The sequence below is a fragment of the Prionailurus viverrinus genome, chromosome D2 (assembly GCF_022837055.1).
Source record: "Prionailurus viverrinus isolate Anna chromosome D2, UM_Priviv_1.0, whole genome shotgun sequence".
Taxonomy (NCBI): Eukaryota; Metazoa; Chordata; class Mammalia; order Carnivora; family Felidae; genus Prionailurus; species Prionailurus viverrinus.
This window is the reverse complement of record NC_062571.1, coordinates 82,414,621-82,429,500: the sequence shown is the minus strand read 5'-3', so window position 1 is coordinate 82,429,500 and position 14,880 is coordinate 82,414,621. Positions and strand designations below refer to the sequence as shown.

At 42.3% G+C, this 14,880-nt stretch overlaps 1 protein-coding gene across 1 annotated transcript in view; it reads left to right on the top strand.

Annotated features, from left to right (window-relative positions):
- Positions 1-1,020: 1,020 nt before the first annotated feature.
- Positions 1,021-14,880, top strand: part of ADAM12 (ADAM metallopeptidase domain 12) — a 350,145-nt gene continuing 336,285 nt past the window's right edge. Inside the window, exon 1 of the mRNA XM_047824703.1 lies at positions 1,021-1,526. Within this exon, the coding sequence (XP_047680659.1) occupies positions 1,439-1,526 (88 nt within the window). The 5' untranslated portion in view covers positions 1,021-1,438. The remainder of the gene's footprint in view (positions 1,527-14,880) is intronic.

Below are 14,880 nucleotides of genomic sequence, written 5' to 3'. Positions count from 1 at the left end.
TAGCAAAAGAGGGTCAAGGGAGTTTCCTCCGACATGAGCCACAGGCCTCTTGGAACGCGGACACTGTCAGGCATTGGTGGGGAGTCACAGGACAGAATTCTCCTAGCGGTGGCAACCATGCTTGCTACACCGGCTCCTTCAGCGAGTGTAGCTCACCGCAGGTGGATCCCCACCCTCTCTGAGAGGGCAACACGCCGGGTCACCAAAAGGGACATCAAGGCTCTGTGCGTCTCTCTGGCGGAAGGGGTGAGGCCGCCAAGAACCAGGACCCGAGGTAAGGCCGTCCATTGACTTCACCGGTGTTTGGCACGCGGGCCCCAGGCGCTCTCCTGCGGCCCAGAGAGTCTCGTGCCAAAGGCATGGAAGGGCGCCGGGGAATCTGCATTTCTAAGAGACAAACCCAGAGGCTTCTCACGCCCAGGAAAGTTTGGGAGACGACACAGTGCCCCCTTTTCTGGGTCCATGCCGTAGGAAAAGACACGGGAGCCAACCTCTATCAACATAAAACCTAAAGTGATACACCCAAAGCGTAATAATGTTTGTCCAGACGTGGCGCGCCCACGAGTCCGAGATGACTTTCCCAGGCACGAGGTGTCCGCGTGGGGGTCTAGGGGACAGGCCCGGGGGACGCCCGTCCGGGCGCGGGACAGACAGCCTTTCAGACCTGCTACCGGCGGTCCGCGGGTTCCCGGCGAGCCGGGAAGCGAGCGGCGGAGTCATCATTTCCAGCCTCAGACTGGAAAGCTGGACCGTGCAGCCGCGTGTGCTCTTGGCAGCCGGGCGCCCGGGGCCCCGCGGCCACATCATCCCGGGGCGGGGACGTGTGCGCTCCGGGCGCCCGCGCCGCCACCGAGCCACGTCTGTGCCGCCGGGGCGCGCGGCCCGCGAGGCGCCGGGCCCCGAGCCGCCCCCGGGGGTGGGCGAGCGCGGGCTCTGGGCGGGACCCCGGCGTGGGGTGGGGGGGGTGGGGGGGGGCGCTGAGCGGTCTCTAGGACCCGCGGGACGCCGCCGGCGGGCGGGGGTGCGGGGGAGACGATAATTTGTTCCGAGGTAATGAGAACGGTGACTGTTGGCCGCGGGTCCATTTCACAGGCCGGCCTCCTCTCCCTAACGACCTTCCTCGTCCCCGGGCCAACTCGGACAGTTTGCTCACTCACTGCAACGGTCAAGGCTGACTCGTGCCAGCGCAGCGCGCGCGCGCGCACACACGCACACACCGAGGGTGGGGGGGGCAAAACTTTCAGAAAAAAAAAAAAAAAAATGAAAGCCTAGACCGGCTCCTCGGCGGCGCGGGCGCTGCGCGAGGGCTCCGGCGCTGACTCCCGGCGGCAGGAAGTCCCTCGGGTCGCGCCGCCCGGGTCCCCGCTCGGCGCCCGCGTGGGATGGTGCAGCGCTCGCCGCCGGGCCCCGAGAGCTGCTGCACCGAAGGCCGGCGACCATGGCAGCGCGCCCGCCGCCCGCGCCCCCCGCCCGCGCCCTCCTGCTCGCCCTGGTCGGGGCTCTGCTGGCGCCCCCCGCGGCCCGAGGTAAGTCGCCGAGCCCGGGCGGCCCCCTGCCGGGCCCCGGCCCTCCGCTCCCGCCCTCCGCTCCCCTCCGCGGGCTGGGGATCGCCCCCGCCCCCGGAGGGTACCTCGCGCGGCACTGGGGTTCGGGGGGGTGGGACGCCTGGCGGCCGGGCGGTGCGCGGGGGCGCTTGTGCAGAGCCCTGGGGCTCCGGCTCCCGGCGCGGAGGGGACCCCCCCCTCCCGCGCCGCCCGAGGTGCCAATTCCCGGGAGGTTGGGGGGGGGGGGAGGGAGCACTTGGCTCGGGGCCCGGAAGACGCCAGCGCTTAGCCCGGACGGCACAGCCTCGGGGCCGCTGCCCGCTCCCCTCCCTCCTCTTTCGGGTGTCATTTGCCAAGGTGTGGGTCTTGACAGTTACACGTGTCGCTGGGGATGATGTGCATGCGTCGCGTCCTCTTACGGACCCTCTTCCTTTACCGAATCCACTCCCCACCCTTCCCAGGTTCTGGGTCAACCCTCCGTGAAGTTTCCTTTCCAGCCCTGCCCCCCCCCCCTTAACTTAGAGGGTGGCAGTAACCACACAGGTGAGCCATTCCCTTCTCCGCAGGTGTGCTGCGTGCCACAGCGTTCTTTTTTTTTTTTTTTTTTAATTGCCTCTTCACCTACTTCTGTAGTTTCCTTTCCTTCTTTTTTATTCCGGATCGCTCCCTTAGTTGTCGGTGGCGGCCAAACTTTAGCAGAATGTTTCCTCCTCCCGCCACTCCATGACTTTCTGGGCTGTAAATAATCCTTCAATCAACCTGTGTAAAGTGACAACTCACTTCGAAGTTAAACCGAGACGTAGGCATTATGGCTGTTTCATAGGCCTGCGTGTCCTCGAGTCGCATCCCCTTAACGCGGGGCACCTGTGAGTCCCTTGTTTTTGCCTAATGAGGGCTCACCCAGCAGGTGCCTTGTTACAAATTCGGAAGCTTCCCCTGGACGCCGCCACCCTGGTCTTTCTGCCGCTAGAGGCGCTGTCGGCCTACCAATGAAAGACTTGCCTTGGCCTCCAACTCTCCGTGTCTATGGTTCTCTACTGTAACAGGCATTTATTTTTCAACAACTGGCCTCAATCATGAGCCGTTACCACTTTATGGTACGTTTTATTTTGCAGTTGCCACTGCTATCCTCCACCCCCACCACGTCTACTATAATGTGGCTAAAACCCAGCTCTCGTTAAAATCCACACAGTAATGAAGACCAATCTGGGAAGTAATGATTAAATCGAAGGATTGCACAAAGCAGTGTGGAAGCCAAGGCAGAATTCTGCCGACTGTTGAAGGAGCTCTATGACCTGCAGATCAAAATCATGGTAGTCAAAAGCGTTTTTGAAAGACTTTTGTACAAATTGGTCCCTTTGAATGTTTATTGGGAAAGAACTTTTTAGAACTCCTACAGAATCTCAAAGTGTGCCCGAGGTGGTCTTTAACTTGCATATGCTCTATACGCATAGACAGAAATCCACTGAGCGTGGATAATATTACATTTTTTTAGAAGACAATGTTTACTAAATCAAATAACAATGGGAAATTATTTCGCGAAATGGGGGACTTTTATTATTTTCTGACGGCCGGCTTGTTAGAGACAAATACGGGATTTTTCCTTGGGATAGAGATGCCTCAGATAGAAAACCAGTTAGACCTAAACATTTTGAATGGGTTATATGTTGTGATATCCCAGGGTTAACTGCTTGTTTATCTTTGGATTCTCAGTATCAATTCTTAAATCAATCCGTGCCCCAAATCATAGCACTGAGGTTGCTTAAAAATCCAAGCATGTAATAAAACATTCATTTGCGTTGGCAAGAGAAAAGGAGAAATTACTGCTTGTTGAAGGCAGAGTATATCCTGGGGGCTGTCTCCCTGTGTGTGGACCCCATGCCCCCGAAGAGTTGCCTATTGGGTGCTGTTTAGTGGCATCTTAGCCCCCAACACGTCCAACACAGAACCCTAGACCCCAGACCCCCAACTCCTGAATCCACTCGTCCCCCACTCTTCCAGACTCAGTGATAACACCTTCTGCCTTTTCCAGATGTCTCACACTAACACATAGAAAGCCATCCCTCTCTCCCTAAAATCCACCGACCTCCAACATGTATTTCCGTCTACCCTCTGCCCTCACTTTCTAGGTGTGCTTTCCGCAACCCAGCCCTCCTTTTCTTCTTCTCTGTCTTCTGCAGGAGCCTCTTATCCCTGCTAGAGTAGCCTCCTGACGGGTCTGCTGGCTCTCCTTCCTGCCCCTGCACAGTGTATTCTTCCCAGTGCTACAGCCAAAGTCATCATTTTCAATCATGAGTTGGATCATGCTGGTTTCCTGTTTAAAACTCTCCAGTGGCTTTCTACAGCTCTTAGCAAAGAAAATTCGAACCTCTGGATAACCTAATCCCTGTTTTCCTCTATGATATCCTTTCTTACCATACCCCCATTCCCCCCTTACTCATTCTATTCCAGCCACACTGGCATCCCTTCTTTCCAACTTTCCAGTATAGTGTTGCCATAATTTTTTTTAAAAAACAAAATTCAGCATTTGCACTCTGAAGGTTTTGCAAATACTGTTCACAGTTGAGCCACGCGGTGTCCTATGACTGCATTTCATACCTCTTGCAACTTTTTGTTTTTCCTAGAGTTAATAATTGCTTTTTTGAAAAAAAAAAAAAAACCCAAACCTGTTCTTTTGCTTTATTTCTGGTGTACCAACCTCTACCTCCCAAACTTTCTGGAAGAACTATTAAATTTCTTGCAACAAGATGGTACAGGTACCCTATCCATTCTTTATTTTTATTTGATGTTCTCTCTCTTGGAGCCCTTTATTCTTTTGTTCCAATATGAACTGGTTACTTTTAAGCCTACAGTGCGGCTGGTGTCGCAAGACTACCCGTAATACTAAGATACTTTCATTTCTTTCTGCACCCTTCCTCTGTTGGATCACCTGTTTTATGAGCACCATAACTTCATCTTTCTTAATCTATTCCTTATTTTTGTGGAGCACACCTTCCAGTAACCTTCTGAGGAAGGGTGTGTGGGAGGCAAAACCATTTGATAACTTGTTAGGAATATTTTCGGCATGAAATAACGGAAAACCTGACTACAGAATTTTTTTTCTTTAGTTTTTTTTTTTCTTTATATGATACACACTTTTGAAGTAAGCAGTATAGTAGCTGGCACAGTGGGTCTGCGAGACTACCAGTGACCCAAGCTTTTACTTTTGTTTGTCACTGGCATCCTTACATGTTGATTTTTGCCTTTCCTGCTTCATGGTCTCATGATAGCTGCTCTACCTCTTATATTATATCTGAATTCTAGGCAGTGATAGGGCAGAAGAGGGAAAAAGCAGAGCCAGCCAAGTCTCTTTTATCAGGAAAATAAGGATACTTTCAGACGCCTTCGTAGCAGATTTTCTCTTGTCGATGTAGGACACAGGGCCATGGCTAACTGCCTGGGAAAATAGGTAAGTACGTATTTTTATCTGTACACATTGGTATCACAAACATGTGAATAAGAAAGAAGGTTGAAATGTGTGCCTGCCATACCTTGTGTACAAATATGTACGTATATTCCACCCTTGACTGCTAGTTGGTTTAGGTATAAAATTCCAAGATGAAAATCCTCTTTCCTTGGTATTTTACAAGACAGATCTTAATTGTCTGTGTGCCCATTGCTGCTTGAGAATTTGATGGCACTCTGTTGATCCTTTAAATGTAGACTTTTTTTTTTTCCTGGAACCTATTACCATCGTTTTTATCCCTAGTATTATTACATTTCATGGTGACTTGCTTTAACTAAGTTCTTATCAGCAATTGTGCTGGGGACTCTGTATACCCTTTCAGTTTGAACACTCAAGCTATAAAATTCTAGTCGACTTCCTTGTGTTCTTCAATTATTTTCTTCATCACTGGTTTTTGTCATGCTTTTAATGAAACTGCTATCAGCTGGCTCTCCCAACCTCCCAAAAACATTCTGTAATTTTGTTATTTATTTTTCATCTCTGCATTTGTGTTCTGCTTTCTGGGAGAGTTTCTTTACCTCGCTATTCAAGTTATTTCGTGCTCTGTCCCTTTTTATTTTGTAAAATATGTAAGATTTCGGCAAACTCTTGGAGTGTATTAATTTTTATTTTTTGAGCATTCTTTTGCTCACTTCATTCTCCTCATTAGCTCTGAGATTCTTCCCCACCCCCATTTGTTACAGTCTCTGACTTTCTTCAAATGTCTGAGTTTTGGTTGTTTCCATTTCATAATGAGACACTAAGAGGCTGATTGACAGTTCTGCATGCTTCCAAAGCACAACTTTATTGCAGGGACCTTCACACATCCCTGACTATGCTTCTTTCTTAGGTTGGTCCGTTTCTCCGAAGGAGAACCATGCACCCTCCTGTTGAGGAGATTGAAGCCTGATTAGAGGGTCTGTGAACTGAGCAAGGGGGATAGGGTTAAGGTGTTTAAGTGTGATTTGCTTTTTTTTTTTTTTTTTAACTCTTTTGTTTTCAGTTTGACACCTTGCTTCCCCTCCCTCCCTCAGCTATGCCTGGGGTCATTGAGCACAGAACTTCCCTGCTTCGGTGTCTCCAGAAGATACATCTCCTCACCTATCAGAGAGGAAGGGGCCGTCCCTTCCCCACGGCGGCTTCTCAAGGGATCTGGGGCTCTTTCCTTGGACAGTATTTCAGCCCAGCCTGTATTGGCTGTCAGAGGTGCCCATGACTCCTGTTCCCAAGCACTTACAGGTTTTTCTCATTCATCTCACCTTCTCAGCGGCTTCCCTCCTCTCTAAGCAGCTGGCTTCCCACCTTCTCTTCTCTGCCAAGTAGAGAACCACTCATCTATCCTCTTCCATCTTCCAAAGCTTTGTTGCTCTCTCTTACCTGTTGTCTCCAATGCATTGTTTTTTTTAAATTACTGGTATTATTATTCCTTATTGTGGGGTTTTGGAGAGAGTGCAGATAAACACCTGTGGGTTTGCCATGTACATCCATGGGTTCTGTTACTGCACCCTACATATAGACACGCTTTCTTTCTCTTAACTGTCATTTGGCTCTTTCTGTTCCTTCCTTGTGGAAACAAAAATTACATCCATTTTTAAATGTTTTAAAACTTTCTTTTTAAAGTCTACAAATGCTTGAAGTCAGTATATACCTAATTAGGTAGATGTTACAGCTGTGGAAACTGAAGATTTTTTTTTTTTCAAGCAATGCAACTGCATCATGTAAAGATGCTAAACAGATTTCTTCCGGGTGTGGATGATGCTGTAATGAACTCATTACAACTGCAAAACAAATTTTTTGTTTTGCATTCCAGAAGCCTTTTTAAGCTGAACTGTTCCTGCAGCGTCTATGATTTACAAAGACAGGTATGAGAAACATTTTCAGATGTTTCTTCCGTACCACATGGCTAGCCCTGTAGCCCTTTAGCCGTGTCCCCACTGGGAGCTGTTTTAGACAACTCTGTAGTATGTACAATTCTTCAATTATCAGCTCCCTGGGATTGAGAAAGTGAAGTTGATATAATCTGGACCGAACGTTTCAAGAAATCGTTACTGTGCATTTTTAGCAGCTATGTCTTTCTGTGTTTATTTAGTATTTTATTAAACCAGAAGTTTTTATACCAGCACGTAGTTGCCTAAAAAGGCATTTATTGAGGGCTTTGGTGCCGGGAGCAGTTCTAAGATCTTTACATGTCCCATCTCATACCCTTCTCGTGTGAGAATCTCTCAGTCGTTCCTGCTGCTACCCTCACTCGGCAGAGAAGGAGACCGTGGCTTCCGATGGTGAGTATCTGCGAAGTTGCGGGTGCAAGGGCAGTCTCTAGGCTGTGTCGTGATGGAGACGAGGTCTTCCCCTAGCCCTGGCGAACGTTTGGTAGTCTACGTACTCTGTCTTTGGAATAATAATAACATCTATAGCAATGAGATTGCAATTTAGCTTAGTTTTAAGCAGAATGGTAATGCAGTTCAAATCAACTTTATTTGAACTGGATCGAACGTCATGCTCTCCAACAGGCTGCCATTTCAATCTTCATACTTCCTCCAGCTCATTTTTCACTCTGCATCCTTGTGCTTTATCTAACGTCCAGTATGCCTGGCCTCCAGCTGACAGATGATGGAATGGAGAACCTGAATAATTCAGCGTCATATTGATATCTTTCATCTTTTAAGCTTTTATGTCCTCCCAAGGCTACGTTAAGAGCTCAGGCTCTAGACAACTACTTAAAAAATTGGGCAGTCTCATTGGACCAACCCTGGACCTTCCATCCATTCACCTGCTCCTGGAAGCTTTGGCTTCTCCCATCCGTTCGGAGGATCCATTCTTAGAACTACTGAGGTTGCTCAGCAGGGTACGGTGAGCACTGGCTTGTAGTTTGACCAATAGATTCCTTGTTTTCTGTTTTGCTATGTTTGTAATTAAAGCCAGAATAGGATTTAAGCGTTTCTCATGAACTCTGTGTTCACATGAATCTGAATAGTCTCTGAGAACCTGGTTCTGGCTTTTTGTTTTTGATTCTAAATCCTGGATTTTTTGGTAGTGTTCGTGAGAGCCTATCCTGCATTAGAATTTAGAGTCTGTGTTATATCTTAAAGTGCAACTGTACTCAGGTTGATGGGATAGATGCATTCCAGAAGTGTGACCTACTAAGTAAAATTTCTAAACTGAAATCATTTTTTCAGCCAATTTCAGTATAAGTTGTGATCATGAAAAAGATGATTGAAAAAGACTTTTCGTCCCCATCATCCATTCGCTTATAAAATGTAAAATGTTTCAAAAGTTGAGAAAAGGTTCCAGAGTAAGTTATACACCCATATTCTTATCAACCAGGTTTTTTCTTATTTATTTTATTTTATTTTATTTTATTTTATTAATTTTTTATATTAAATATAATTTATTGTCACATTGGTTTCCATACAACACCCAGTGCTCATCCCAACAGGTTTTACTATATGTGCTTCAGAATTTTGAAAATTTAAAGATGTAAAATGTTCAAGATCTACTTATATCAGTCCCCTGTTCTCCCTACCCATCCACTTCTTCCTTCTTCTGCAGAAACAACTGTTACTCTGAAAACTTTATATACACACACACACACATACACACACACTTTTTATATTGAAACATCACATAAACAGTACCCAACTATATACAACAGGCTTCTGCAACTTACTTTTTTTAAAGCAATATTTTAAAGATTTATTCATGTTGGTACATATGCTTGCTTCATTCCTTTTAATTGAATGAGCCATAAATTGTGCGTTCCTGTTGATAAATATCTGTTTTTCCCAGTTCTTGATATTGCAATGGTGCAAAGATACTTGTACCTATCTCCTTATATAGGTATGAGCTCTAGGGACTCTATTACAAATGAATTGAGTAGTAGAGTATGCCCATTTTCCACTTTCCTATGTTTTGCTCTGTCACTTTCTAAATTGGTTGTACCAGTTTAGATGCTTATTTGTTAGAAAGTTCTGGTTACCTATGGTTTTGCAAGTGGCAGTTTCAGACTTTTAAATGTTGCTAAGCTGGAGGTGAAATATCTCATTATTTTAATTGTCAATTTCCTGGTTACTAGAGACTCTGAGAGTCTTTTTTTTTTTAATTTTTTTTAACGTTTATTTATTTTTGAGACAGAGACAGAGCATGAACGGGGGAGGGTCAGAGAGAGAGGGAGACACAGAATCTGAAACAGGCTCCAGGCTCTGAGCAGTCAGCACAGAGCCCGACGCGGGGCTCAAACTCAAGGACTGCGAGATCATGACCTGAGCCGAAGTCAGACGCTTAACCGTCTGAGCCACCCAGGTGCCCCTCTGAGAGCCTTTTTATATTGTTTTCTGTGTTTCTTCTTTGAATTATTTATTCTTATCATTTGCCCATTTTTCTAGGTTGAGTTCAGTAAATCTTTTTCTCTTTACTAAGCTCCTATAGAGATTTAAAAATAAGTTCTTCTAAATTTCAACTTTTTGCTGTTCACTTTTAGTATAACTTGACTTTATTTTTTATTTATTGTATGAAGCCAACATCTGTTTTTTTCCCATATAGATAACTGATCATCCTAGTTAACATTTACTGAATCCTTTCTCTCTTTTGGTGAAATACCAAGTATAGACAGATGTGCTTCTGAGTTCCTTGTTCTGTTGCACATTTATTTATCCTATTTCCAGCATCCTCCTGGATTCAATTTTCTGTACTTTGTAATCAGTCCTAAGTGTTTAGGTTGGTTGGCATAGAGTGTATAGAGGACAGACACAGAGGTCAGCTTACCAGTGTTTACATATCAGTTCTGTCACCCAGTTACTGACCTGTGACCTTGGAAAGGTGGTTAATATCCTGTATTGTCGGGAGTTTCCCAGTTTTCACGTTGAGAATCCTGTGTTGCAGGAAGCCCTTCGTGCTGGGCAAACCATGAAGATTGGTCACCCTAAACCCCACACAAGTTGTGCAGTTTTTTTCCCCCAGTCTTTCCCTCTATGAAATGGTGACAATAATAGCATGTTCTACTTTTAAAGGGGTGTGAAGAGGAGTAAATGAGATAATAATACATGGAAAGTGCTTTGGACAGCTCTTGCTAAGTGCTCAGAAAACATTAATTTCCCCTCCTCCTCTCCCTACTCTACTTTAAAATTATTTTGATTATTCTTGAAACATTAATATTTCATATGAACTTTAGAATCTTCTTGATAAGTTCTGCAAAATGCTCTATGGGGACTTACAGCTTAATTTGAGGGAGAATTGACTACCTCATGACATCAAAGTTTCACTTCATGAATGTGGTCATTTCTTCATTCATGTGTTTTTTAATGTTATTCAGTAAGTTTTAATTAATTTATCTTTAAAGCTCTTGCATATCTTTGTGAGATATATTTTGAGGTACATAATAGATTTGTTATTCTGAATGGTATCACTATTTTTATTTTTATGTTTTAGCTTTTTGATATGAAAAATGTTAAACACATACAAAAGTAGACAGACTGGTATAGTGAGCACACGTATGTCTAATTCTATTATTTAGCTTCTACAAATACCAGCTTATGACTATTCTTATTTTGTTTGTGGAATTACTTCTTTTTAAAAAGTTCATGGGTTGCTGTGTGGCTTAAATTGGTTGATCATCTGACTTTTGATTTTGGCTCAGGTCATGGTCTCAAGGTGGTAAAATTGAGCCATACTGGTTGTGGAGCCTGCTTAAGATTCTCTCTCTCCCTCTCTCTCTGCCCCTCCCCCCTTCACCAGAAAAGTTCTCATTGATGTTTTCTTTTCAGTATAAATTAATGTTACTGATTTTTGTGTTTTGGTTTTGAATTCAGAGACTTTGCTTGATTTTTATTCCAATAGTTTGTAAGTTGATTTCATAAAAATTCTAAAAGAACTACTATCTGAAAATGATGGTAAATTTTGTTTTTTCTTTACAGTTCTTACACATTCTACCTCTTTTATTTTTCTTCTTTCATTGACTAGCATTGCCCATTACAATGATAAACAAACATGGTGATTGCAAATGTCCTTGGGTTTTTTTTTCTCAACTTCAGTGAAAGTAACTGTAGCTTTTTACCATTAATATATTTATTGTGAATTTTTATTAGATACGATTTTATCAGGTTAAGTACATTTCCCTATACTGCTAGTTTGCTACAATGTTTTCCTTTTAACATATATAAATCGTTGCTTAATTTATTCAAACTTTTCCTCAGCATTTGTTGATCACTTGTTTATGTGTTGTTGATTTTTCCTCCCTCCTCTCCTCTATTGTTAGTGTAATGCATTATATTAATAGATTTTATGTTGTTAAACCATCCTTGAATGGTTAGGATAAGTCCTCTATGATTTGGATGCATTTTTAAAATACAGTGTTGGATTCTGTTTACTAATATTTTATTTAAGGCTTTAGCTCCTTATAGAGCAATGTTCATAACCAACTTTAGTCTCTAATTTTCCTTTCTGTAAATATGTTTAATTTTCATTTCAAAATTTTGCCATTGGCCTTAGAAAGGGAATTAGCATGCCTTCCTTGCTTCTTTTTCAATTCCTAGGAGAGGTTAGGTATACAAGGTTAGTTTTTCCTTGAACGTTGTTGGCACTTCATATCAGGGTGTGGTGCTTTTTTTACGAGAAATTTCACAGTTTAATCTCAATGGATGAAGTGCTATTCGCATTTTCTCCGTCTTAAATAACTTTGTTGTGTTTTTCTTTTATAGATTTACTTTTTTCCCATTTCATTAAATTCTCATCCCTTTCTTCTACTTTCTTGGAACTTACACTGTTCTGTGAAAGATTAGCTCTTCCACTTTCAGTCATCTGTCTCTTCTGTTGTATTCACAAAGGGTAAAATTTTCTTTCTGATTGCTGCATTTGCCACTGCACACATTTTGCTTTTAGTTTTGTGATATCATCCTACCCAAAATGGTCTATAACTTGCATTATGGGGTTTTTTTTTGCATTTTTTTTATTACTAAGTTATTTAGACATATGTTTTGATTGGTGTGTTTGTCTTTTACTTTCCAAATGCTTGAGGAATGGTAGTTTCTTTGTTATTTATCTGATTTTATCACACTAGTGTCAGAAAAAGTCATCTGTGTCTTATCGATTCTCATCCATTTGAAGTTTTCTTTATGAGCTCATGCATGGTTAATTTCTGGAAAAATTACATATGTGTTTGAAAATAATGTATTGGGTATAGGGTTCTAGAAATGTCAATTAAATTAAGCTTATTAACTGATGTCAAGTCATACTATGACAAATAGGGGTTTTTTTTGCTCAGTATTTCTGTTTTCAAGAAAGGTTTTGAAACTCCAATAGAATCATGAGTTTTCTTTTTTTCTCCTTGTAATTCTGTCAATTTTTGCATTATTCCTTTTGGAGGTTAGTTTTTTTTTTTTTTTTTTTTTTGGTCCATTCCACTGTGTACACCCTCAGATTTGTCTAAGAGAAAATTACTATATCAGTTTTCTTTTGGTTAAAATTTTTCTGATATATTTTTTTCTATCCCTTTACTTTAAAATTTTCCATGTTATATTTCACAAGTATCTATCATAAACAAAATATGCCTGGATTTTTAAAACTTTGTAGTTGGCTGCCTATTAACCAAGTAATTTTATCCATTTACATTTATTGTAGCTTTGATAATTTTGAACTCTTCCTCCATTTTTTTTCTATTTACTATCGCTATTTTTAGATACTTTTCTTTTCCTGTATCATATTATATTACTGAAGGGTTATTTACACCTACTTCTGTTTGGTTCTGTTAATTTAGAGGTTATATATTCCATTTCCACAATTTTAGTAGTACTGTTAAATTTTTAACATTTGCACCTCAGGTACCAAAGTGTAAAGGTGGTCAATAACTCTAGCCTTTTCTCACATAGTACTACAGGCTAAGAATGCTTAATGCCTTTCATCTCTTCTCCCACTGATGGTTTTTACCTAGCATTTTTTCTACTATATTGAAACACACTATCAAAAAATGTCATAGGGTGGTGGTAGGCTTTCTGTTTGTTTTTTAATAGTCCTGACTTATTTTGATTAGTCCAGTGTTAAGAGTTCCTCTGCCTCCCGGATTTAGTTTGCTTCTTATGAAAGTAGTGTTTCATTGAAGATCCATGAGTGTTTGCCTGAAAAATGTTTTTTTTTTCTCTTTTTCATGAATGTTAGCTACATATAGAATTCTAGGTTATGGTTATTGTCCTTTAACAGATATTACCTATTGTATCCTGGTCTCTATTACTGTTGAGAAGTCTTTAATGATTGTTTTCCTTTGCACTAAGGTTTTCTCTGGTTGCTCTTAAGATCGTTCTTTGGTTTTTTGTTTGTTTGGTTGGTTGTCTGTATTGTGGTTCCTTAGTTTTTATGATCAGGATTTTTGATACAGATTTATTTTTAATTTGTGTATATCTGCCCTTGATGTGTGTCTTGAATCCAGTCAATTATTAAAAATTCTTCACCATTGTCTCTTCAATTACTGCCTTGTCTCTATTTTCTCCATTACCTTCTTTGGACTTCTAGTATATGTAATGGGACCTTATTATTCAGTCATACTGCTTTTAATTTCTCTTTGTTTCTATCGCTCTGCTTTATACTCCGGGTGATGTTTCCAGGGCTAAAGTTCATTTCCCAGTTCTCTTTCAAGCAATGTCTATATTACTGTTGAAACTGTCTATGGATTGACTTTTATTTTCCAATGCCTTTAATTTTTCATTTATAGATTTATTTTGTTTTTTTTTTAATTGCCAGATAATTTCTCAATAATGTCCTTTCATTATCTCTATTATGCTATTATGGTTTCTGTGTATTCTGTGTCTTTAAAAGTTTTGGAGAGGTGGAGATTTTAGGTGTGTGTGTGTGTGTGTGTGTGTGTGTGTGTGTGTGTGTGTGTGTTTATAAAATGTACAAAGTATATACACGTATTTATTTATCCATCTTCCCTTTTAGATTATTCTATTATTTCTGTGTCTTAGGGTGCTGAATCTGTATTGTCATGAGTTATCTCTTCCAGTGCCTTTCAATTTCAGATTTTGAGCTCCTTTTCAGTCTTTCACATCCACTACTATTGCTTCCATGAGAGTCCAATGCACCTGGGATTATGAAGGGTCTAGTGGACTGGTTTATTTACTTACGATGGCTATTTCAAGATTTCACTCATCTGAGCTCAGTTTTTATGTTAATTTCTCATTTGGGGCATTGTGTACCATACGATGATTGTCTTTTTGGTTTTTACACCCATGCGGTGAAGGCTTGAGATTTTGATTTTTCCTGGGACACCCCCTAACCTTCACGAGTTCTCTGGGTGGACGTGCCGCTTTGTAGTTTCCCTAGGGCACTTGGTAGAGTTCTTCTAGGCCCTTGAACTTGGGAAGAGCAGTCCCGAAGGATCCTGGCTTTACACAGGAGTCCCAGCTCTGGTTCCCCATGTCCTATGTATGCAATCATACTGCCTGTCTTTAACCTGACAGGTCCTAGACTAAAGACCTGTATCTGCTGAGTCTTCGTGGCATCAATGGCGTTGGCAGTGTTTGAATGCTCTGGGTATTCTTTTTTAATTCTTTTTTTAATTTATGGATCCTGGCAATTTCCTTTCCTTTCATTCCAGTTTAGATATGTCTATACTACAGACATGCCACATTTTATTTCACAGTTTTGTGTTTGTAGTGAGAAAGTTTTCTCTCTGAATCTGCTCAGTCCACCATGCTTTCAGAACTGGGAATCCCCAACGTTGAGGCTTTGGTTTTCTTAGTCATCACATTTATTTGCCTACAGCGATCTCAGATTTGTGCCAGGAACTGGGGATATGCGGCGAGAAAAACAGACACAGCTGCTCACCTCCTGGCACACAGAGCGAGCGGATCCTACAGATGTGCAGAA